General features: G+C 42.3%; 1 protein-coding gene across 5 annotated transcripts in view; it reads right to left on the minus strand.

Moving 5' to 3' along the window:
* The window catches only part of Rin2 (Ras and Rab interactor 2), a 197,271-nt gene that overhangs the window by 66,221 nt on the left and 104,284 nt on the right, over nt 1-26,766 (minus strand). For 3 of the 5 annotated variants that reach the window (XM_070006668.1, XM_070006667.1, XM_070006669.1), the window contains one exon: nt 11,366-11,466. In XM_070006668.1, coding sequence (XP_069862769.1) covers nt 11,366-11,466 — 101 coding nt within the window. Of the gene's footprint in view, nt 1-10,940; nt 11,100-11,365; nt 11,467-17,557; nt 17,706-26,766 lie in introns of those variants that run through there. The other 2 variants (XM_070006671.1, XM_070006672.1) reach the window with 2 other exon arrangements.

Raw genomic sequence — 26,766 nt, forward strand, 5'->3', positions numbered from 1 at the left:
TATCATGCCTGAGGTCTGCAGGAAGACATGGTGGGAAATGGGGTACCCGGGCATGGAGTGAGGTTGGGGGGCTTTCGCATGTCCTCATTGAGGTCTTATTTAATATGTGCAATATAAATCTAAATCTTTGGTGTCAGCATGATAAAGATAGACAATAACAGTCTATGCGGAAAAACATCCATCTAATAAAAATTTCTGGCATGAGAGGAATGCTTGTAATTGTTGCTAAACCTATACACACACGCAGAACAAAAACTTCCCAGAAAATCATCAATTAAAAAAAGAACAAACACCTCGTAGCAGATATCCAATGATTGCTTAATATGACAGTAATTCCTCAGAATTTTGAAACAGAAAGAAGGAGAAGGCTGGATCCTCCTGGGTCCTGGCGGGCCCTGGCCTATGTTTTCTGTTTACTGCATACAATTTGGCAGGTAAGTTACCCAAGATTTCTGGAAAAGGTGATGGCACAGTAGAGGAAAGGAAATCCTTATAAAGATCATTGTGCATTTACCAGAGTTGAGTGGGATCTTTAAAAGCCATCCAGTTTACTTTCCTATTTGAAGGCAAAACATGAAGAGAACCGGACGGTTAGGGTCTCTTGCATGCTGGACCACTCTACCACTAAGCCTCAGTTTTCTTTTTTCTTTTTGGGCCAGTACTAGGGCTTGGACTCAGGACCTTGAACTCTTGTTTGGCTTTTTCTGCCCAAAGCTGGGGCTCTACTACTTAAGCCATACCTCTAACTTTCAGCTTTTTGCTGGTTAACTAGACACAAGAAAGAAATATTTAAAAAAAAAAAAAAGAGAGAAATCTGTGAGATTGCTCAGCTTGGATTAGTTTTGAACTGCTATCCTCAGATTTCAGCCTTTGAGTAGCTAGGATGACAAGTGTGACTCACCTTGCACCTGGCTAAGTCCCAGTTTTCTGACTGGATGTTTACCTGTAGCGTAAGAGTCAGTATTTCAATTCTTTGACACTTTAAATTTAGAAAAGAAAAAATAAATAACCTATATTTTGGATCAGGTTTTTGGAGAAAGAGAGCCACAACTTCCTAAAAGCGCTTTTCTCACAGCAAGGCCTAGGGGAATTTTGTGAAAAACATTTAGAGCTTTCTGTGATTTGAAAGTTCTATCTCCTAAGATCCAGAAGGAAAGGACAGAGAAATGAGCACTGGAGCCTGGCCTCGTCCTGAGCAGCTCTTAAGAAAGATGAAGTGGGGACTTTGCCTAGGAACTTCCTCTCTCTGACTCTCTGCCCTGAGATGAAAAGACCAGATATGGAGTCAAAGCTGCCAGAGGCATTCATTCGTTCCTGCAAAAATACGAAAAAGAAACAAAGGACCTGTTGTCCTGGTTGCCCTTGGAGCTGAAAACAGGCTAGAGAAGGAGCCAGGCAGGCTCCGGGCACAGCTCTGTCACCCTCCCATGAGCCCAGAGCAGTGGCCTGTACCCAGCTTCACAGAAAAGCAAGCTCTCCTTGCATTTGCACTTTCTGCTGGGTAAGTGCTTTCATCTACACTGATGCTATTTCCTGGCATGACTAATTCACCAAGTGAATTCTAACTAAGCAGAATATTTCGGGCAGAGCCTTGTAGCAGGAAGGCAAAGCCAGCAAGGTGTTAAGTAGGTTATACAATAGTACACCCACTTGCTTAGCATGTGTGAGGCCCTGGGTTTGATCCCCAGTACGAAGTGAAAAAGAAAAAAAATGAAAATCTATCTAATAAATCTAACCATAGGGTGTGCTGCTGTTAAAATGATGTGGCTCTGGCTGGGAAGGTGGCTCAGTGGTAGAGCACTTGCCTTGCATGCCTGAGGCCCTGGGTTCGATTCCTCAGCACCACATAAGCAAAAAGAAAAAAGCCGGAAGTGGCGCTGTGGCTCAAGTGGTAGAGCGCTAGCCTTGAGCTGAAGAGCTGAGGGACAGCGCCCAGGCCCAGAGTTCAGGCCCCACGACCACCCCCCCCCCAAAAAAAAAGAGGTGGCTCCACCTGTACTTATCTACTTAGGAGGCTGAAACCTGAAGATCATGGTTTGAAGACAAATACCTGCCTCCAAAAAACCAAAAAGCAAAAACAAACAAACAAAACAACAACAACAACAACAAAAACCAGAAATGGAGCTCAAGTAGTGGAGTGCTATCAATGAGTAAAAGAAGCTTAAGAAGAGCACTCAAGCCCTGAGTTCAAGCCCCAGGACTGGAATGCACGCGTGCAGGCACGCACAAACACACACACACACACACACACACACACACACACACACCACGATGTGGCTGAAGTTGACTGTTGACAGAAAAGTCATACACCAAGTTGATCAGGTTCAACAAAAATGGAATCAAGCTAGGTGTAGTGATTCAGACCTGTAGTCCTAGATACTAGGGATGCTGAGGCAGAATTGCTTGAGCCCTGAAGTTCAAGAGGAGCTTGACAAGACAGTAAGATGTTGTCATAAGCAAACAAACACACACAAAAAGCCCTCAGAACAACTAAAAAATGGACTTTCATGCACTTTGAGAATGATCAAAAACACCTTGTCAGCCAGAGAAAAACATAATAAATGCCCTACCACTTAAATGTGGGCAAGGCAAAGCAAAAACATGGTCATGATACACATTAGAGAAATAAAACAGCCAACTCAGAAACACAAATAAAAAATAATTGTGAGCAAGGCGCCAGTGGCTCATGCCTGTAACCCTAGCTACTCAGGAGGCTGAGATCTGAGGGTCGCAGTTCAAAGCCAGTCCGGGCAGGAAAGTCTGTGAAACTCTTATCTCCAATAAACCATCAGAAAACCAGAAGTGACGTTGTAGCTCAAGTGGTAGAGCGCTAGCCTTGAGTTGAAGGGCTGAGGGACAGTGCCCAGGCCCAGAGTTCAAGCCCTACAACCATCAACAGCAACAAAATAATAATAATAATAATTGTGGGTCCATTTCAATGAGTGAATTCAATCTTTAATTTTTGTTTTCTGAGATAAGGGCTCACTGTAGTCCAGGTTGGTTGCCTCAAATTCTTGGACCCCCCCTGCCTAACCTCTTGTGTGTGGAGATTATAATCATGTGCCACCTCTCCTGGACTCATGGTCATTTTTATTTTATTTTTGATAATTTTTTCCTACAGTGTGCACATTTATCTTTCAGTAATTAAAAAAGAAAAATTTAAATATTCCTGTAAAAATATTCCTATACATGATAGGTACCATCAACTGAAAAAGGCTAAATAGCTTTTGTTTTTTCTTTGATAGTACTGTATTTGAACTCAGGGTTTCACACTTGCTAGGTAAGTGCTCTATGCTGACACATATCCCCAGCCTAAGAGCTCCATGGGAGTGTTTGTGATCCAGAAGCTGCTCTTACACACTTGCTAAACTCAATTTTTAATCACGCCAACCCTGAAGCCACATTTGCGCTAGAATTGCCTGGCTGCCCTGGACACGTGGCACGCTCATACATTCATGTTAGGTTCCCATTCTGTTATGCGATTCTTCCTTGCTTATTACTCTTTTCTTCCTTACACTGGGTAAATCTTTGTGCTCTGTGGGGTAGGTATTTGGGCAAACTGCACCCACTTGATAAATAGTTCCCTTAAATTGAGCTTGATGGCTGCCACACTGGAAATGGCGAGTTGGCCAATTCTCATGGAATTCCTTGAAAACTGTTCAAAGCACTTTTGGTAACTTCAAATAAGTAAGCACCACAGAGAGTAGCCGGGGGGAATTGAACAAATCAATCATAGCAGAACACTTTCAATGGCTATAACAGGAAAATGTGCTACTGCCAAACTGTCAAACAAACTGTGAACAAAGTCTTTTCCTACAAAGTGCCCCCCACCTTGTTCAAATCCACTCATAGACTCAGACTTAGGTGTTTTATACAGAGGCTTTTCAGCCATCTTTCAGAACATTGTCTTGTCCCAAGAATCTCTCTAGACTATTTTTCTGTCTGGAGAAAGAACAAAGGCAGATAGGCAATAACAATCACCCAAGAATTCATGGGAAAAGGACTGGGAGCAGTGGTCCATGCCTATAATCCCAGCTACTCCCGAGGCAGAGATCTGGGAGGATCACAGTTCAAGGCTAGCCTAGGCAAATAAAATTCTCCAGGTTCTGTTTCAACCAAAAGGTGTGTGTGACGGTATATACCTGCCATCCTAGCTTACACGGGAGGCATAAGTAAGAGGACTATGGTTCCAGGCCTGATGTGGGCAGGGGGCACATAGAATTCTATCTGAAAAATAACTAGCAAAAGGGGCTGTAGGCATAGATCAACTGGTAGAGCACCTGCCTAGCAAGAACAAGGCCTTGTGTTCCAACTCCAGTAATGAAAAAAAAAAGTTTCAGGAATTTTGTTTACAATTCTTTGAAACAGACAAAATATAAGGACCATAAACTGTGAACACCAAGTATGATTTTGAAATGGCCTAGGATACTGCGAGATAAACCAAACACTCTGTAGCAGATAGCTCTTGTGAGTATTTCATGTTCTACCAACCCAGACTAGAACAACTCACAATTAAGGAAGAAATCTAACACACACACACACACACACACACACACACACACACACACACACACACACACGTACACACACACACATTCTCCCTCCTTCTCTCTCTTCTCTCCCTTCCTTTTCCACTTCTCCTTTTTCCTCCCTCACTTCTTCCTCCCCACCCCTCTTCCCCTGTTTCTTTCCTATTCCTCCTTCTCTTCCATTTTTTTCCCTTAGTACTGAGGATTGAACCTAGCTAGGACCCTGAGAGCTACGTAAGCATTCTTCCACAGGCTGTATCTCCAGCTCCTAGCTAATCTTTCTCTTTCAGGTCTGATTGTTTCTTGAAGAGGCTGCTCACAGATGCAGGGTGACTTTAGCATAGTTCCCAAGCTGGATAAATATGACCCTTGGTCTAGGCAGTTTTCTGGAGATGGGAGGAGAGAAAAGCATTTATCTTCCTGGCTCACACCACACATGACACAGATCCTGTGTCTGAGTCCAAAATGCAAACTGACTTTGCATCCAGTGGTTTGATTTTGTTCCCAAGTGACCACATGAATATATTCTCTGAAATCTTCATGGGTATCTTTTCAATATGGGAAATTGTATTAGATATGGATATATTCTGAATTTAAAGGCAGAACTTAGATATGGATATATTCTGAATTTAAAGGCAGAACTTAAACTGCAAGAATAGCTGCACCATATCTAGGCATATATATATTTATTAGTTATGATACAAAGAATGGCTTTGGCCAAATCATCTCACAAAATGCTGAACTTTTCTGCATATAAATACTGGACAAAGTAAAGAAACAGGCTCTTAAGAAGCAGGGAGAAGGTAGGCACCAGTGGCTCATGCCTATAATCCTAGCTACTCAGGAGGCTGAGTTCTGAGGTTTGTGGTTCAAGGCCAGCCTGAGCAGGAAAGTCTGTGAGATTCTTATCTCCAATTATCCATAAAATGCTGAAAGTGAAACTGTAGCTTAAGTGGTGGAGCTCTAGACTTGAGCAAAATAAGCCCTGGGACAGTATTCAGGTCCTGAGTTCAATCCCTGGGACCAGGAAAAACAATTTCCATTGCCAGGTATTTTTGTTTTGTTGCTGTAAGTGTATTATATCTAAAATCTAAAAGCAGGAATATATGTAGTAAAAGATACACCTGTATTTATATATTTTTTATTTTTTCTTTACCAGATGTAGTTTCATTGGCTTTTTGCCTATGACCTCAAACTGTGATCTTCCCAATTTCAGCCTCCTGAGTAGCTAGCATTACAAGAGTAGGCTCCCTGCCAGGCTTGTATGTAAACTTTTTAAAATAATTTCTGGAAAACATTGCCCTTTTAAAATCTCCTTTCCACAAATAACTCTTTCCATAACTTGTTTCCAAAAATATTATCCAGTGAACTGGCTATGAGCTTAGATATCTCCATGACTTTAGCTTAGAACTTAGACATATGATTACTTCATTGTTGGTGGGAATGTAAACTTGTTCAACCACTTTGGAAAGCAGTATGGAGGTTCCTCAAAAGACTTCACATAGAACTCCCCTATGACCCAGCAATCCCACTTTTGGGCATTTACCCAAATGTTTACAAACAAGACCACACTAAAGCTACCAGCACAACTATGTTTATTGCAGCATTATTTACCATAGCTAAGATATGGAACTAACCCATATGCCCCTCAGTAGATGAATGGATCAAGAAAATGTGGTATATATACACAATGGAATTCTATGCCTCCATCAGAAAGAATGACATTGCCCCATTTGTTAGGAAATGGAAAGACTTGGAAAAAATTATATTAAGTGAAGTAAGCCAGGCCCAAAGAAACATAGGTCCCATGGTTTACCTTATTTGCAATATCTAGTATATGCATGAGTCAAGCGGAAAAGGTCAGATAATGTGATGTCAGGAAAATGAACCCTTAGATATGTATTTTAATGTTTTTTTTCATGCATGTGTTTCTAATGCATTTATAAGATTATCTCTTTGTTGCTTTATATGTCCCTCCCCCACAGTATAACCCCTGCTTTCACTATATTTGATGTCAGTATAACTTGAGGAGGAGATGGGGAAAAACCAGTTGTTTAAGCATACAGGTGGACCTGTTGCAACAATGAGAAGTACAAGTTGTCATGTCCAAAACAAGCTTTACAACGTCGGTGTGGGGGGGGGGGAGGGGGAATGGGAGGGAAGGAGAAGGATTGGGATTGGGGGGGAGGGGGGAGGCTGAGAAGGGACGTGAAGGGTAAACAAAAGGAGGAGGCTGCAATGCTTGGTAAGAAATGTACGCATTATCCTGCCCATGTAATTGTAACCCCTCTGTACAGTATGTTCACAAATAAAATAAAAAAAATAAAAAAATAAAAAAAAATAAAAATAAAAATAAAAATAGATAGAAGACAAAAAAAAGAACTTAGACATATGAGAAATATGACATTCTGTCAAAATCAAGAAGTTCCTAACTCCTTAGTCCAATAACACTGAGAAAAAGACTTGAGCCATGTCATCCAGATGCACATACCTGTCTACATCCATTGTGGTTTCAAATAGTGAACCAATATAGGCAACCAAATGGCAGAAATGAGAAGGTGACCAATAGCAAGTATAGACAAGAACAGAGCATCCAGAACCTTCATACACTCCAGGTAAGGAAACACAAATTAATATAATCCCCTTGGAAAGCTGTTCAGCATTATCTACTGGAGTTGAATAAGTAACTACCACACAACACAGTAACTCTCTCTTCTATTAATATGTCATGAAGGAATATGCATAAGAATGTTCACAGTAACATCATTCAAAACTGCTTTTTAGTAGAACCAACTCAATATTTGTCAATGGCTAAATGCACTGTAGTATATGCATACAATGAAATATTATACCAAACACTGAATGAAAGAAGAAAAGAGTTTTAAAAATACAGCTGTGTGACTCTAGATATAAAGTCCGAAAATGGGCAAAACTGAGTTTGAGGGTATAACTCAGTGGTAGGTATCTATGCTGGGTATGCAAAAAGCTCTGGGTACAATTCTCCAGCCCTCAGTCAGAATCACAAACAGAAATAAAACAACAACAAACCTGCAACAGAACGAATCTGCAGCAATGTTAAGTGAGGACAGGGGTGACCTATGCAGGGTGGAGTGGAGGGCTACAGAGAGGAAACCTCTTGGAAAACATTGGGAAGTTCTGTTTTCTGATTGGGTGCTCACAATGTGGTGTTTACTTTGCCAGCAATCTATCTAGCAATATATTTACATGTGTACTTTTGCTTAATTTTGTTTAGCATCAGTGGAAAGATTTTTCCAAAACAGCACCTAGTGAGGATGGGTCTCATTCAAATGCCAACCAGAGCAGCTCATAAGGCCACAATTGTCTCATAGACGCTTACTCTGTTGGAACGCTAGGCAGCTTTCCCCTAGACTGTAAGCACCGCTCTTGCTCATTCTTGTGTCCTGACATCTAGTCAAGGGAAGACAGCAGTCTGGGTCTCATGTGTAGTTTTATGTTCTTCACCTCCCTTTTTCTTTATTTTCTTCTTGAATGCTACCAAGCAAGGCCCTGTCTCAAAACTAATAAAAGCATTATTTTTTAACATAGCTATTTTTCTTATCCTGCCCTCACTTTATTTTTTGCATTGAAAATATTATTCTGAGGGGAGTCCAGGATATAAGAAAAAGTTGCAGATCTGAAGTTTATTCTGATATTTAACCATGGAGTAACCAAAACACACCAACAGAAATAAAGGACTATCGATTCCTTACCTCAGAGATTAGTTTGGTGCTTAAGCTACTGTTTAACCAATGGAGGAAGCATAGACATTTTGTGGTGGCTGGGGTGGCAGGTGAGGTCCCCCATGGAGAGTGGATGTCAAAGGTGGCACTGTGGCATATCCATGTAGATACCAGGCATGAACAGCCACAGTCCAGGGCTGGTAGCATCTTGTTCCTAGAGAACTTTTAATTAAGGTAAATCTGTACAGCTTGAATTGTAGCCCTTGTAGCCCCAACTATATTTTGCCTTAATTTTTAAAAACAACTCAAAGTCCCATTGTCTGCTCCATCTTGCATCCCCATAGGGCAAAATGGAAAAATTAAAAAGCAAAACCACTATTTCTAAACAAACAAAAAACAGACAGCCTGGCACCAATGGCTCATGCCTATACTCAGGCGATTCAAGAGGCCAAGATCTAAGAATTGCAGTTTGAAGCCAGTCTGGCTAGAAAAATCCATGTGTTTGTTGCCTCCAGTTAACCACCAAAGAGCTCTAAGTGTAGGTATGGCTCAAGTGGTAGAGAATCAGCCTTGAAAAAGCAAAGGAAGAGTGTGAGGACCTGACTTCGAGGCCCGGGCTCAGTCAGTGCACACACACAATCCAAAAAAATGAGTGAGAGTCCAGCAGAGAAACCAAGCTCCTTAGTTTGAGTTTGTGTTTTATTTTGTTTTGATTTTTTGCGAGACAGTTTCACTAAATACCCATGCTGACCTTCAACTCTTGATCCTCTTGCTACAGCCTCCCAAATGCTAAGATTATGGATGTGCATTGCCAGACTGGCTATAGGTCCAGGATTTTATCACATGGTACAGTTTCTGCATTAGTAAAACAGGGGTTGTAATGAATGGACCTATGATCCTATAGTTAGGAAGATAACAAAGTTAGTGGCTATAGACTACGAAGGTCAGTGACTAGCCCATGCCAAACATTGTTACATATACAGAGTTCATCTTGGTTTTCTTTTCCCTTTCCCATCAACTAAGTTTTTAAAAACCAAGAAAAATCAAGAAAAAATGTCTCTAGAAATGATTAGCTCCAATGTTTACCAACCTAGTGCTTGAGAACAAGTGACATTGATTTTTTTTAGTTATATTGCCAGGAGCTAGTGGCTCACGCTTGTAACCCTAACTACTTTAGGAGGCTGAGATATGAGGATCATGGTTCAAAGCCAGCCTGGGTACAAAAGTCTGTGAGTCACTTATCTACAATGAACCACCAAAAAAACAGAAGTAGAGCTGTGGCTCAAGTGGTAGACAGCTAGCCTTGAGGGAAAAAAAAGAATAAAAGTAATTGTGATATGCTTTTTGGTCATTCTGAAACTTGAAAAGGAAAAGATGAAGAAATGTCAGTGTTGATGGTGATGCTTAGCTATAGAGCATGTGCTTACCATAACCAAGGCCCTGAGCTCAATCCCCAGTACCAAAAATAAAAAGACAAATGAGTTATGTGACTGTCCCTCTCTCCCCCCAAAATACCTTCAAAAGCCAGAGAACGAGTCTACAGCCATATCAACCTGAGTGTCATTAAAAGTCAGAGATGAAGATCCTGCTAGCCACTACCTCTGCCTACCTTAACATCCCTGGCAATTATTATACTCTGGGGAGATGGTCCTGCCCCTCTCTCTTTTTTGGCCTGTCACTTGTGGTGCTTGAGGTCTACAGCATGCTGCATTCTAGTAGTGGGAGAAATCTTCACTCTGTGATTATCAACCTGGCCTACTAATTTGATTTTAGCTCAAAAATGCAAAGAGAAATCCTCTGCCTAAAAAGTTCTCAGGTATTTGGACTACTCTGAATACAAGATGGAAAAAAAAAATCTCTAACTGAAAATAATAGTGCATTTGTCAAGTTGATGAGGAAATAAAATCAGGTAAAGCCTTTCAAACAAAACTTAAAAAACAAAAAAACAAACAAACAGACTTTTCTGGGGAGAGAGAGCATGATACAAGAAGCATGTTACAAGAAGGGATATCTGGTCTACCTCTGTCATTCTGTAGAGAAGGCAAAACAATAGAACACACACGAAACTTGCACAGGTAAGGACAAATGTAGCTCTTTCAAAAACACAAGGCATTAAGCACACCTTCCAGCTGTCTAGTGCCTGCCTCCCTGAAATTGAAATAGAGCACCCTCCTTCAGTGTCTGGGCAGGAAACAAGTAGGGCTGGTTTGAAACTTGCCTGGACAACCAGAAGCATCTGGCTCACCTGCCTGCAAAACCCACACTATAAATCTCAGACTCATACCACTTCAGTCAGCCTCCACCTCACTTTCTGGAAGGGGGAAAGCTGATAATGAATCTCATTTTCAAGGCACCAAGGGTCCAAGTCTTTCTTTAAAAAAAAGTTTTTTGTTTGTTTGTTTTTTTTTTATAGTGAGCATATTCTGCTGTCTTTGTTAGCAATGAATTACAACATCAAAAAGAAGAGGCCAGCTCCAACTTCCCAACCCCTGAAGTGACCCTTGTACCCTCATTCTTCAGATTAAAGCAAAACAACAACAAAAAATCTCCCCTAGTTCAGAAAGTGTGCAACACTGGACATAGGCCTTGAGCTTAGCCAGCACAGCATAATGCTTCCCATTAATTATTTACAAGCACATCGAGTTTCTAAGATGCTGGATTGCTTTCGGGTTAATGGCAAAGGTAATGCTGATTTTTATTTTTTTCTGACCTGAGAATGCAAAATGAGTCCATCCTCTTTGGTTGTTCCCCTTTAAACCTTCTGGAGACTGACAGGGCTACACTGAATTCTATTTTGCCCACGGAGGATCCACTGCGTTTTAATTTCCATCACTGTGAAATGGCACAGACAATTCTAGGTTTCCGGGTTCTGGTGCCAGGAGGAATTGAGAAGGTGTAAAGTTCAGGTGCCTTCAAAGCTATTACAATAAACAAGCAGACAAGCAGCTCCTAGGCCACGCCCACCTCCTACAGAGAATTGTGTGTGTAGATCTACCAGCCACCGCCACCACCACACTCCCAAGTTCCCAAACTTCAGTGGGGTGACCCAGTGTCAATCCTCCACACCAATGGACTTCTCAGGGTCCCTCTCGCTCTCTCTCTTGAACCCAGCACCTGAATCATGTCTTTGATCACCTGTGGGCTTCAGAAGGTTCCAGGCCATTTTCCAGGCTGACATCTGGCTGCACCATCTCCTGTTTCAGTTCTCCGATCTCTGAGGCGATTGTGTCAATGAGCTATTCAAAGACAAAAATAGTATGACGTCAGCAACTGCAGAGGCGGGGCATGCTCAGAGCTTGGGGAGCTCCCAGTTCTCCAACAGGTCATGATTGTCTTTTTTTTTTTAAATCTTGTTCTGTGAATTTCCTCTAATCAGAGGGGGGAAAAATAAAGGGGGAGGCTGCAGCTTCCCCTTTAAAAAAGGAGAAGAACTTAGGTTTCGTTTAGGGAAGAACTTGGGTTTCTATATTATAATAAGGAAAAGAATCTGACTCCCAGTTAGGTTGCTCAACATGCACATAGACTCAGTAAATAAACCTTAATAAATCCATTCGTGTTTTGTCTAAGGAAATCACTCCAAAGGCATTCTCTGCATTTTTTTTGTTGCAGTCAATATTTTGACTATAGACCTATACTTCTTTAAAATACATATAGTAAATGCTAGGCATTGGTGGCTCACACTTGTAATCCTAGCCACTTAGGAGGCTGAGATATGAGGATTGTGGTTCAAAGCCAGCCTGGGTAGGGAAGTCTATGAGACTCTTATCTCCAATTAACTGCCAAAGAGCCAGAAGTGGAGCTGTGGCTCAAGTAGCAGAGCACTAAAGCAGCTCAGTGACGGTGCCCAAGCCCTGAGTTCAAGCCCTAAGACTGGCACACACACTTGAATTATGCAGACTTATTTAACATTTTTTTAAAAGAAAGAAGTCAGGAGTGGGAATATAGTTCAGTGGCACAGTGCTTGCTTATCATGTGTGATGGCCTGAATTTGATCCCCAGCAACAAGAAAAAGAGGTGGTGGGGGGTCAGGCATGGCAATACACACTTGTCCCATATACTTGGGATGCTAAGGCAGAAGGAACACTTGAGCCCAAGAATTCAAAGCCAACTTAGGCAACATAGCCAGATTCTGTCTCTGAGTGAATGAATGAAGAAAATAATAGTTTTTTAACTGAAAAAAAATTTTTTTAAGCCAGTGGCTCACAACTCTAATCTTAGCTACTCAGGAGGCTGAGATCTAAGGATCACAGTTCAAAATCAGCCCCCACAGGAAAGTCAGTGAGAGTCTTATCTCCAATAAACTTATCAGAAAAAGCCAAAAGTGGCACTGTGGCTCTAATGATAGAGCATTAGCCTTGAGCACAAAGAAACTCAGGGACAGAGCCCAGGCCCTGAGTTCAAGTTCTAGGATAGGTATAAACAAACAAAAAGATAAATGTTAAAAGCAACCAGACAAGGAAAAGGCAAGAGAAAGGATTATCCAAGTTGGGAGTGGGCAAATGAGCCCTTGGAGCCCCCATAGGGGAATGTGGCCTCTTCTTGCTAAAGATTCCTGTTGCATTGTGGTCCCATGGCAACTACCTGTGAAGAGGCTACATCCAACTTTGAGATTGTAATAACTCAAACTCAACTATTTACTAGTTTTCCCCCACAGTACTGGGGATTGAACTCAGGGCCTTGTGCATGCCAAGTAAGCTCTCTACCTATGAGATATATCCTACTTTCCCAATAACATCTCTACTGGCACTTACTAGATACTGTAAGCATAAAGGAGCTGCTCAAGTCTGCTTCTCTGTTTAGTATTTTTTTTGACAAGTTACATTTTTCCTCTAAGCATGAAGTATGTTAACATACTATTATTGTTTTAAAGTCTCTTCAGTTTAATTTTGATATAACAAATATCTAGAGATAGTACCCACATGAACACAGCCTCTTTAGATCCTCAGTAATTTGGGGGACTCTGAAGGCATATGATCTTATAGATCTATAAGATCTATAAATCTATAAGATTTGAGAACCAGTATTCTAGCTAAAGACAAATGTTGTCTCTTCTCAGAGGCTTTCTCCCATCAGATTACAAATTCATGCCTGTAATCCTGGCTACTCTGGAGGCTGAGATCTGAGGATCCTGGTTTGAAGCCAGCACAGGTAGAAAAGGCTGTAAGACTTCAAAAAGCTTGAAGTGCAGGTGTAGTTCAAGTGGTTGAGTGCCAGCCTGGGGGGGAAAAAAGCTAAGCCCTGAGTTTAAGCCCCAGTGTAGACACACACACACACACACACACACACACACACACACACACACACACACATACACAAAGTAGCTTTCTTTCCTCCACTCAGACTGGAAAGGAAACTTCACTTGATCTTACAGGCTGTTTGAAAAAACTCTGATCCCATCCATCCATCCATCCATCCATCCATCCATCCATCCATCCATCCATCCATCCATCCATCCATCCATCTATCCGATAAACTTTATGGGCACCCACTTCATGCTAGGCATAACAAAATGGAGAGTAAGACTGGAAAGTCTCTGTTCAAATGGAGTGACATTCCAATGGGACAGACAGAAGTAGCTCTGAATGCTGAGAAGTTCTGGAAAGAAGGTAAATGAAGGATGGTGATAGAAGGAACAGCCAAGGGGACCATACTAGCATGGGTCATGAGGACTGGCATTTGTAAAAATGATAGAACCAGAATGACAAAGGAGCCATGTAAAGATGGAAGAAAAACTCCCTTAGCGAATGTTCCAGAGCAAAAAGAGGCAGACAGGCACAAAATCAGGCCTCCACTGAAGGAATCTGAGTTTTCTGCTGTTATGAAACATTGGAAGGTTTTAAGTACAGCAATGACACTTGGTTTTATGGTGTAAAGAGATTATCTAGGTATAAGCTCAGCGGTAGAACATTTGCCTAATAGGCATACTTGGGTTTGGTGTGTTGCACTGACAAAAAGCAAACCAAAAAAAATGTAGCTTTTGGCTAGAGAGGATTTGTTAGAGCATTAACAGACCAAGTAGGAGCCACTGTCACAGACAGCAGATCATAGTGGCCCAGGCCAATGTACAAGCAGTGGAAATAGAAAGGCAAAACCCAGAAATCAGTTGCCATAGAAATTGCTAAGACTCAGTTCATGACTGTAATCCTAACTACGCAGGAGGCTGAGATCTGAAGATCACAGTTCAAAGTCAGCAAAAAAATCAGTGAGACTCTTATATCCAGGGGTGGCTCAGGTGGTTGAGCTCCAGCCTTAAGTGAAAAGCAGGTGAGAGGGCATTGCCACACTATTACCCCCCCCCCACACACACACACATACACAAATGAAAAGAAATTGCAGTGACTTGATGGACTGGATGTGAAGGTGAAGGAAAGAACCAAGAAGGACTACTGAGTTCTCAGTTTGAGCAATTAGAGAAATGGCAGTACCTTTGGGTGGGGTGGGGATGAATGAGGAAGGGTTAGGCTTGAGGAAGAAACTGAATGAGACACTGGATAGGTTAGATTATTTTTTGTCCGTCGTGGGTCTTGAACTGTGGGCCTGGGCACTGTCGCTCAGCTCTTCACCTCAAGGCTAGCACTCTACCGCTTAAGCCACAGCACCACTTCTGGTTTTCTAGTGGTTTATTGGAGATAAGAGTCTCATGGACTTTCCTGCCCGGGCTGGCTTTGAACCTCAATCCTCAGATCTCAGCCTCCTGAGTAGCTAGGATTACAGAGGTGAGCCACTGGTGCCTGGCAAGTTAGATTTTTAATTGAGCTGCTTACTGGCCACCAAGTAATTCTGCCCTGTAGCTTTTGACATTCAGGATGGAGACATTTATGTACTTGGGGAAGTCACTGGCATAGATAAGTGGCTGGTGCTCCAAAGCTGGGCATTGTGACACAGAGAGAGTGTCAGTGGAGAAGGGGTCCAGCAGGGTTCTGGACACTCCTAATTTCTTAGAGGTCAGAAAAGAAGCTAGATTAAGCCTTTTGTGCTATGCTGGCTGCTTTTGTATGTGTAACTGTGATTGGGGAATTCAGGTAGAGCTTTCAGTAGCACTGGGACTTCCGGAGAAAAGCTGATCAGGAAATCCCATTTCACACGTGGTAGATTAGGGGAAAAAACAGTCTGACAATGCCAAATATTCCCAGGATGTGGGAAAAGAGAATTATTCCTCATTCTGGAATGAATGAATGAATGGAAGAATATTATTCATAGATCCATTTTAGAAAGCAAGCTAACTGTATCTTCTTGGATCAAAGAGTCAGAAATCTTGATTCACATATTTGCATATGAGCTCCGGGAGACATGTATAAGAATATTGATTGTACTATTGTAAGGGTATAGGGACACCAAATTATACACATCCAAATTTCCATCAGCAGATAAAAGGACAGATTGAGACAGAATACTATACAGCAGGTAAAATGAATGAACCAAAGCTATATGTATTAACACATATATAGACTTAAAAGTTCAAAGTTCTTTTTCTTTTCAATATTCCAGCTCAAACTTAGGACCTTACTAAGGGCTCTACCACTGAGCCACATCCTTAGCCTGAAAAGCTTTTCTAAAAAAATTAAAAAGCCAGACATGATAAGTAGTGCTTGAGTATAATCTCAGCTACTCAGGAGACTAAGGGACAAGCCTACTATTTTAAAACAAATCTGGGAGCAATACAGTAAGACATATCTCAAAAGCAAAGCAAAACAAAACGAATAGCATAAAAGTAAGACTAAAAGTGTTATATTATGTATGTAATATGTAACGTCATGAGAAGATATACTAAATATTATTTCTAGATCTATATGTCTATAGAAATAATGGTGACCACAATTACATATTGGGCTTTTAATTGAAACCCAGAAGAGTGGTTTCCTCTACACAGGAGAAATGGTTGTATGATAGGTTGAGGTGTTTATTCATTTGTGAGATTTTAATTCATCAACTGAAACCACTAAATGGAAACATTTATTATTTTCTTTTGTCGGTCCTGGGGCTTGAACTCAGGGCCTGGGCTCTGTCCCTGAGCCTCTCTGTGCTCAAGGCTAGTGCTCTACCACTTAAGCCACAGCACCACTCCTGGCTTTTTCTGTTTATGTGGTGCTGAGGAATCGAACCCAGGGCTTTGTGCATGCTAGGCAAGCACTCTACCACTGAACCACATTCCTGGCCCAATGGCAAGATTTAATAGGGTTGCATATTGTACCTTTCAGTATTGTGTGTGGTTTTCTGTCATAATTAAAGTTGCCTGTAAAGGAAAATGAAAACACGGATGTATGTAAAAAAAAGAAGGAGCTAGAAGGATAAAGGAAGATAAAGGCTGGGCCCTTCCACTTGGCCACTCCTATGGCCCAGATGAGAGCGCCATACATAGCCCAACAGGAACCAAAGAGCACTGCCCAATGGAGGGCCAGCCAGTCTCAGGACATCCACTCTGGCAGGAACACAGGGCACTAAGTCTCAATACACTCTCCACCCTTCAGTTGTCCCACAGCCTCCTTATTGATTTGAACATCAAAAATCTCCAATGGTCTCTCTTAGGAAAAGCAGTGCTGCCAGAAGATCTAGCTCTTACAGACACCTTTGTCTGCATCTCCAGACCTCATCCCATATATCTCCGCTCTTTATACCTTGGCACACACAAGAATCTACAATGTGACTCTGACTCACTGACACTGGCTGGCGAATTCTTGGTGACTCCACTTGTCATTGAGCAGAAGGAAGGCATAGCCACCCCAAGCCATGAAGACTGACATATGTAGAGCTGCACCTGGCTGGATGACTAATGGGACTCTTCCCTTCCAGGTAAAGGTATCATTTCCTGCCTCTATCATTTTTCTCCCACACCAATAAATCCACACTCACCTGGTCTAACAAGTAAGATCTTTCCTGACAACTGGCCCAAAGTCCAATGTTCCAGGGTTGGCCTCCCAGAATTATGTTTATTTTTTCTACCTCTATAAGGAAAAGTGATCACCTTCCCTCTGAGTCAGTTCCCACTGACTGGATTTTGGGTGTGCCACACATTATAAGTGTAAGTCTTGATAAATCTTCTCTTTTTTCTTTTCCCTTTCCTTCTGTTCTGTTCTTTCTTCTTGACTCCTCTCTTCTCTTGTATTGAAGTTTTTCCTAATTTCTTCTTTGAGGATACATAGAGATAACTTATCACTCACCTCTCACAGCTCTCTTGATAAAGCCATTAGCAGTTTCAGGGTAAGCCCTTATCAAAATTGGTGTTGTACTAATTGATGTTCCTCTGATTTCACTTCCACAACTCAAGATCCTGGCAAATTCCTGAACCTGTCTAGAATTCCTTCAAGAAGGGGGCAGGTGCATACATACATAATCCCACACTTGGTTCAACTTCCCAGAAGTGTTTAGGTGGCTCCAGACACATAGTTGTGATTTGATGCAGTTGGAGGGTGAGATGAGACATCAAGCGGTCAGGGCGTAGAGTCAGTGAGACGCTGGTTCTTACCCCCACACCACACTCTATCTGTGTCATCCCCTAAAAAAACAAACGGTGAGTAAAGGCTCAAATCCAAGTGTTAACCATCTACAGAGCCCAGTAGACCTGACAAAACTAGGGCATTGTCTGGGTTTGTTTATCTCTGCAGGTATCCACAGCAAAACTCTCTAAAGCACTACTGTGCTGTGCTTCTCTTCAGAAGTTGGGGAAGGAGATAGGAGTGCAGTTTCTGGTACATATTTGCCTAAATGAGCAAGGCCCTGCATTTGATTCCCTAGTCATGGGGAAAGAGACAAATGAAATAAACATGAGCTCCTGGCCTGGATGGGGAATGCTGCCCCAGAAGCAGAAGGGTAGGGTTCTGGTGATCACTTGAGAACACAGGCAGCTCAGGTGTGGGTCTCTGAGTCCTTTTTTTCATTTATGTAGAAACCCAGTGCCCTTGGGCTCTTGCGAACAAGCCTTTGGGCCTCAGGGATCATGAGGTATACACCTGGGTGACTTTGCGTGCAAACTGGCAGAAGAAAAACGCATGGAAGTTTGAGTTCTTTCCCAGCCCTTTGAAGTGACGCCCAGGGCTGGGCCCAGGCAAGGCCGGGCCTGCCACACTCCAGCCTGGCTCAGGAGCCTTCGCCAATTTGTACTATTTTGTAATTATTCTGGGTAATTTCTCTGTAGGCAGGGCCCTGATCCATGAAGCCACGTGTACAGTTTCAGAGCAGTCTGTGTGGAGTAGAGAGACAAGTACACTAGCTTTGATTCCAGCTAAGAAAGACTCACCTTTAAGCCCCATTTCAACTTCCCTTGGGCCTGGGTCACCATGGGCTAGTGGGTTATCCAAGTGGGTGGCTTCATCTCTAAAATTTCAAAGCTAAGACCAACACTACAGAAGGGTGTGCAGGGGATTAAACTGTACCATACCATTCAGGTATTATGCAATAGGGTTTGTAAGTGCTCCTGAATATTCTCTATTTACTCCTTAGTTTTCGTAATCATGGTTAAACAGGTGGCTCATAAAAGACTCTTGAAATGGGCCTACATACCTCTCAGTCTGGAAAGAGCCATTGAACGCCCCACAGCAAAGAATTGGGGCCCCAATATACTTCTGCTTGTCTACCCAGCAGTCTAATCTAGACATTTGCCCTCCAGACGGCCAATTTCCCTCTAATGGGGAGACATGAATCCCTTCAGGCCCCTAAAGGAGAAGGAAAAAGGGAGGGACCCCGAATCTTGTTTACTTTTAGGGTTAGATAAAAGGAGAAAAATTCCCTTGGAGGTCAACTAAAAATAAAACAAGAAAGTGCTTATAGAGAAAGTTCTGGTCATGGGGCTTTTCAAATTCCTGATCTCTCACTCAGGAATGTTATCAGTAGTTTAAAAAGGGATGTGTAGCTGATAGGAGGAAGACTTGAAACCTAGGGTGTGAGAAAAGTCAAGTGCTTGGCTCCCAGCTATGGAGATTTTTTTTTTCTATTCTTTAACCCATCAACTTGGCCTTGGGGAAGTGGTGGGCTTTTACAGTCCAGGCATAAGTTGTGTGGGAACAGATCTGCCACCAGAACCAGAGAAATCACTTCTAAAGAAAAGCACTGCACACTTACTGCTTTAAGAGTCTTGCTTGTAGGGCTGGGAATGTGGCTCAGTGGTAGAATGCTTGTCTGGCATACATGAAGCCCTGGGTTTGATTCCTCAGTACCACATAAGTAGAAAAAGCCAGAAATGGCTCAAGAGGTAGAATGCTAACCTTGAACTCTAGGACAGTGCCCAGCCCCTGAGTTCAAGCTCCAGAACTGTTCAAAAAAAATCTTGCTTGTGTATCTCTGTAGAGAAAAATAAACCCAGGCAATGCCCTGGCTTTGTCAGTTGAACTTTACTGGGCTCTGCCCATGTAGATGGCTGTTTCTTGGGTTCAGGTCTTACCATTTGGATTTTGGGGGATGACACAAGATGCAGTGTGGTTTGGTTTGGGGTAAGAGCCACTGTCTCACCCCTGACTGCACCAAGTAGCATTTATGTATTTCTCTACAACCACTTCTTTACTACCACTTCTAAACACTTTTGGGAGGCCAGACTGTGGAAATCAGCACTTACCTGCCAGCTTTCCATCTGAGAAGCAACTGAGGCAACCCTTCCCCTTCCTGAAGGAATTCTACTCAGGTATGGGAAGGTAGCATGCCCCTGCAGGGCTGGAGGAGCTCCTGCTTCTTGGGGGGGGGCGGGGAGGTTGTTGCATGCCACGAATTTTCTAACGGAGTCACAGGAACTCACATTGTGAGTTGTTGTTGTTATTATAAAGGTGATATACAGAGGGGTTACTGTACATAAGTCAGGAAATGAGTGCATTTCTTTTTTGGACAATGTCACCCCTTCCCTTGCTCTCTGCTTTTTCCCTCCCATCCCTACCCATAAGTTGAATAGTTCATTTTCAACATAGTGTCTAGTGAATACCACTGTTGCATTTGTTCACTCTTTTTCTCTCTATTCCTGTACCCCCACCTTACTCTCCCAAAATCATATAAATGAATAAACAGAACAAAAAGAAAAAAAACACAAACAGCAAAAAAAAAAAAAAGAGAGAGAAAAAACCTCTTGTTTTCATCCCATGGAGTTGATTTAGATGAATATTATTTTAGATGATCAGATGCACATAGGCATTGTGCCTTTCTGTTCCTCTCCTAAGAGCATCCTCCTGTGTGTGAAGGCCTAGACCTTCCTCCTCTTGCTTACAGCATAATTGCCAAGATGCATCTCAGAAGAACCTTGCCTTTATACGTACTTTGTAAGATCTAGGTACGTAGCTCAATGAGTACATGTGTATAAAGGTTTTGGGGCTCCCCCCACAGCACAACCCTACCACCACACACACACATCCATACACACACACACATCCCTCAACTTGTGTTACACAAATATTTTTGCACTCATGTTTTTAATTATAAATTAAATATGAATACATTCCCAATGAAAAAAATTAAGTACTGTAGTTGCAACTAATCTCCTATGGTGATCTTTTATATTCCCTTTATCTACCCAGAGGTAGCTAATATGGTTAGTTCAACATGGATCATTCTTTGTGTGTGTAGGAGTAGGGGGTCTAGGGCTTGAACTCAGAGCTTGGGCCCTGTCCCTCAGCTCTTTTGCTCAACGCTAGCATTCTACCACTTGAGCCACATCCCACTTCTAACTTGCTGGTGGTTAATTGTAGGTAAGAGTCTCATAAACTTCCTTGTTCAGGCTGGCTATGAATCATGATCCTCAGATCTGTTTCCTGAGTAGATATGTTACAGATATAAGTCACTGGGACCCATCTTTTTTTTTTTTTTTTTTTTGAGATGGGGTCTCATTATGTCTTCTCCCAGGCAGGCCTCAAATTCATCCTCCTCCTGACATACCATCATACCATGCCTGATTGGATAATGCACAGTGTCTTTCTGCCCATTACAGTACTGGAGAAGCCCACAGCAGGCCCTGGAACACATTACTTGTTGAATGAACCCATTGCCCTTCCCTCTTCGGCCTTCTTCCTGGTAACTTCCCTGTTTGTCTGCCCTCCAGATGGGGGTAAATAGGGACAGGATGGGGTGGAGCTCACTTAGTCCATTATAATCTCAGCTGGACAGAATGGGGAAGTAGCAGAAATGTGGCATTCACTAAACAAAAAAAAAAAGAGGCTGCTCATGATTTTGAAGGTATTCATCACCAAAGCCCACTTCTGTGGCTGGACATAGAGGACAGAATTGTCTCTTCTGATCTTAGGAGCTCTACTGAAGGGCAGCCATTTGCTTTAAAACATACTACCCCCAATAAGCAGATTAGAAGCTGCATCTACCAACACATCAGAGACCAAAGTTGGCTCCACCTTGCCAGATACTCCTCACCAATATAATAGAAGTTATGAAGGCTGAGAGAACCACTGGTTCAGGGTAGCTTCTAGATGACAAACCCACAGTGGGATTTTTTTTCCTTTTAAAATAATATTAGAAGTCAGGCATTGGTGGTTCATGCCTGGAATCCTAACTTCTCAGATGGTTGAGATCTGATGACCACATTTTGAAATCAGCCCAGGTCGAAAAGTCCATGAGACTCTTATCTCCAGTAAACTAGCAAAAAAGTTGGAAGTGGAGCTGTGGCTCAAGTGGTAGAGCACCAGCCTTGAACAAAAAACCTAAGAGACAATATCCAGGCCCTGGAGTTCAAGCCCCAGTACTTGCAGGCACAAAATTATGAATTATCTTTCAGAACAATCAGACACAAACTTCAATTGAGTAGTGTATCCTTAGAAAACAGCAAAAATATTTTTAGGAAGCACAATGTGTAGTGTTCAACACATGAAACAGAAGCAGCTTTGAGGCTGTATTTTCAGGTCACTGTTCTGCTAAGGCCTTGATATATTTTGTCCCTGTCTGAGACCAGTACTTTGTTATTTTGTGACCCCAGACTTCAGACAAGAGTGCCATAGTTCTGCTAGTGGCTCAGCATTTGCAGGTTGAGTAACAAACTATGTAACAGAAGCACCATGAAGGAGGAAATTCCTAAGGATTGTCATGAGCGTCTTCTGTATCACTGGTTAGTTTGAGCAGTTGTATTTTAGTTTGAATTTGAATTTTTCTTCTTTTATATTTTCAAGAATAATTCACAGGAAACTTATTGTCCTATTCTTTCTTTTCTCTTTCAACAGAGTCTCACTAGCTTAGACCAACCTCAGGACTCTTACCCTAGAGTGCTGAGAATATAGCAGTGGCCTTAGAGTAACTCACTAAGCATCAGGCTCTGCAGTTTCAGCAAGGAACAGGCCTTCCAGCCTGGGGTTCTCTCCAGGTGTGACCCAGGCTATAGAAAGGCATGTTGCCCATGGTCTGTTTTGTGCTGCTATAATAGAATACCTGGGACCAGACAGTTCATAAAGAAGAAAAATCATATTTCTTCCAGTTCAGGAGGAGGTTGGGAAGTCCCAAGTCAAGGAACCGACTTCCTGCAAAGGCCTTCTTGCCATGTCAGTCCACTGTAGAAGGCAGAAAGGCAACCTGTTGCTCATGTGAGAGGAAGACTCAGCACTCATCACCCACTGGCAACTTCACAGGTCCTACCTTGCCCAACACTGCTGCGATGGGGCGTAAGTTTCCAACACATCGACTTGGATGGCCATATTCAAACTTTTGAAAATTAACCCTGAAGTTTGGGACTATTCATTTTTAATGGACTTGCCAACTGGGACACATGGGTCTTGCCCTGGTGGTTGTTTAATCTCTTCAGACTTCATAGCCCTCATGCATTAAGCAGATCAATGAGTTTCTAAAGCCTCTTTTGGCTCAAACACAGTGTTCCCCAGATGGTAAGCTTTACTTTCCTGGACCTAACGGTGCAGATACTGCAGTCATGTCACTTCCCTTTTTCCACCTTCCTGTTGACCAGCTGTCTTCTTCGGGTTTTCTACAAGCCTTGGAGAGAAACATGACTCACCATTTCTGGAAGGCAATCTGAATGCATATGGCAACATTTATCATATAAAAACAATTGGACTCAATGTTTCTAATTCTAGGAATTGACCCAAAGTACCAGTCAGCCCTGTACAAGAATGTTCTTGGCAGCATTATTTATAATGGTGAACAATGGAAAAATGACTGTCTTAACCGTGGATTAGGTAAATAAAGCATGAAACAGCAGTATAAAGGAATACTAAGCAGCCAAGAAGTATCAATTCTGGTATTTATTGAGATGTGTGATAGATAGCAACATATTATGTGTTAATAACAATATATTACATTATTTAGTGGAAAAAAACAAGTTGCAAAATACCATGTGTTTGATAAGCCCATCTATTAATATAGATGAAGGTACTTACTGCAATTATGCACATAGAACTACAGACAGAGAAATATGTAGGTTCCTCAATGTCTAGATATTTACTGGCTCATTGGTGGTGGAGTATCAGTGGTACAATATAGGTGAGTCTTTTTTTTCTTTACATAATTTTTTTCTTCTCCTGTAAAAATTCTGTATTTTTTCCCTATTGAAAAACAGCTGTTTTTCTTTTGGGCTGAGCAGAATAATCAAGTCATTTTAAGGGGGGGGGCACTTAGCAGAGACTCGACTTAGACAACAGGAGCTTCATTCTGCCAAATGGAAATGTTGACAATAGATCACTTCACTGAGATAGGCCTTACAAAGAAAGGAAATAGATATTCTATCAAGTTTCATGGCTTGCTGAATTATGGTCTCTACACCTTGGAGTCAGGGCTGGCTATTCAGAACAACTGTACTCACCTATCCATTCCCCCGCCCCCTCTCTCTCTTTAAGCTGGGTCTCACTATGTAGCTCAGGCTATGCTATAGTTTGCTATCTTCCTTCTTCAATCCCCTAAGTGCTGGGATTATAGGTGTGTGTGCCAATGTGCCTGGCTCTCTCTCTTTTTTTCCCTTTAATATGCAATCACAGTCACTCTTCATTCTAAAACATTAGTTATGTGACAGGCATTTATTTTGCGTCTAGTTAAAAGAAATACAGAGTAACTCAGAGCTATAATTTTCCTTATGCCCCACTGCTTCTACATGACCTACTTCAAACATCTAGTATTCCCCATATGGTTTTTGCCCTATACCAGTAGTGCAGCATCTGAGCAGGCAAGATTTCCATAAAGCAGCTCCTGCTCTACCAACACAACCATGCACTGAGGTGAAATATGTTGGTTATACAAGGCATCCCAGACCCCACAGGGCCTTTTCCATGTGGGTGTTGGGGGAGGGAATGCAAACACAGAACTCTCCATATCTACTGACAAGAAGGCTCTGAGGATGACCACCTTTGTCTGGGGAACACACGTCTATAAAAATAACTAAAAGATGCCTAAAGCCCTGCTCCTGAGGACAGTAACTGCAATAATTGAGAATTTCAGTTATCATTTGGAGAAAGAGAGAGGGAGGGAGAGAGACAGAGACAGAGACAGAGAAGGAAGGAAGGAAGGAAGGAAGGAAGGAAGGAAGGAAGGAAGGAAGGAAGGAAGGAAGGAAGAAAGGAAGGAAAGAAAGAAAGAAGAAAGAAAGAAGGAAGGAAGAAGGAAGGAAGGAAGGAAGGAAGGAAGGAAGGAAGGACGGGTAAAAGCAAGCAGGAGGGAGGGAGAGAGGGAGGAAGGAAGGAGGAAAGGAAGGAAGGAAGGAAGGAAGGAAGGAAGGAAGGAAGGAAGGAAGGAAGGAAGGAAGGAAGGGAAGAAAGAAAACTAAAGATGGAGTGGGAGTTGAAAGGAGAACTAGAGTGGGACATAAAGCTGAAATTCCTATCAAGATGGAAATAGAACATGAATTTTTTTTCTATAAGTCAAGCATGATAATGTCTTCTGAGTACATGTATTTGATTAAGAGAAGGAAGAAGAGAGCTGGGAAGGTGGCTCAGTGGTAGAGCGCTTGCCTTGCATGCCTGAAGCCCTGAATTCAATTCCTCAGCACCACATAAGCAAAAAGAAAAAAGCTGGAAGTGGCGCTGTGGCTCAAGTGGTAGAGGGCTAGCCTTGAGCTGAAGAGCTGAGTGACAGGGCCCAGGCCCAGAGTTCAGGCCCCACGACCAGACCCAAAATAAACAAACAAACAAACAAACAAATAAATAAATAAAAGAGAAGGAAGAAGACAGAGGTATTATGCAAAGGGACTATTGTAAGCAAGTGTGCAGCTCAGTCATTTTTAGTCCCATGTAGATGACCAGCAACATTTGGGTTGGGGGATGAATCACTGACAACTGAAACTTACTGAATACCCAGGGCTGGTCTTCCTCCAGAAGCTGAGCTCTGATGAGAAGCTTGTAGGGGGGCCCATGTGTATCTACTACATGAGAGCCCATGGTGCTCAGAGGTGCCCATTCCTCTACTTCTACAGGCTTCTACTGTAATTACTTGGATATCTCGCCCAAGAATTCAGGATCCACTGTGGTCAGGAGGGGGCACAGGGCAGACTGGAATTACTGAGGAGTGAATACCTCAGAGCGGCCCTCCCTCAACCAAGAACTCAGGGGAGAAGCTATATAAACACTCCCACTCCCTCGCCCCTAAGTAGAATAACTCAGGCACTCATAGTGCCTCCCAAGAGGATCCCAGCAGGAGTGAACCCCAAAGCACAGGCAACAAAAGCAAAAAGTTGACCAATGGGATCACATCAAACTGAAAAGCTTCTGCACAGCGAAGGAAATGAAAGAGAAAAATAGCTGTAAACTTTACATCTGGGATTCAGATCCAGAATAAACAAGGAAATTCAAACAACTCAATAGCCTGGAAACAAATATCTTGATTTTTAAAAAAATAAGGAAAAGAAATCAGGGATCTCAACAGACATTTCTCAAAAGAGGACAAACAAAATGGTGAACAGGTATATGAAAATGGTCATGGAAATGTAAATTAAACCACAATCAGACCAGTGGCTCATGTCTATAATCTTAGGAAGCTGAGATTTGAGGATCAAGGTTTGAAGCCAGCCTGGCAGGAAAGTCCATGAACCTTATCTCTAATGAACCACCAAAATGCCAAAAGTGGAGATGTAACTTAAGGAGTAGAGTGCTAACCTTGAGCAAAAAAGCTAAGGGACATTACCCAGGCTCTGAGTTCAAGTCCTAGTACAGACACACATGCATGCATGCATGGGCACACACACACACACACACACACACACACACACACACACACACACACACACACACACACACACACGTACCTCCAAACCCCCCAAAATAACCATCTATGATCAGGTATCACCTTGCCATAATTAGAAAGGCCATTAAAAAAAACTAACAGTAAGTACTGGTGTGGACAAGAAGGCTGTGGATGGAAATGTACAAGTACAGATCCTATGGGAGATGATATGGAGGGTCTTCAAATTATCAGCTTCTCTGATCACTGGATTGATGGGACTCTTACTGAAGCCACTCACCTGTTCCAGCCAGCAAACACTGGGAGTTACAGGACACAAGAGGGACTCACATTCAAGTTCAGCTTTCTCAGAGACCCATCACAGCACACATGTACATGGGCCTGAAGAGAAGTTTCAACATTCTTATTCAAGGCAGAAGGACTAAATAATATTCCTTAAAAACAGAACCCAGTCC

The sequence above is a fragment of the Dipodomys merriami genome, unplaced genomic scaffold, assembly GCF_024711535.1.
Source record: "Dipodomys merriami isolate MVZ:Mamm:240054 unplaced genomic scaffold, mDipMer1.0.p SCAF_7, whole genome shotgun sequence".
In the NCBI taxonomy this organism is placed as follows: domain Eukaryota; kingdom Metazoa; phylum Chordata; class Mammalia; order Rodentia; family Heteromyidae; genus Dipodomys; species Dipodomys merriami.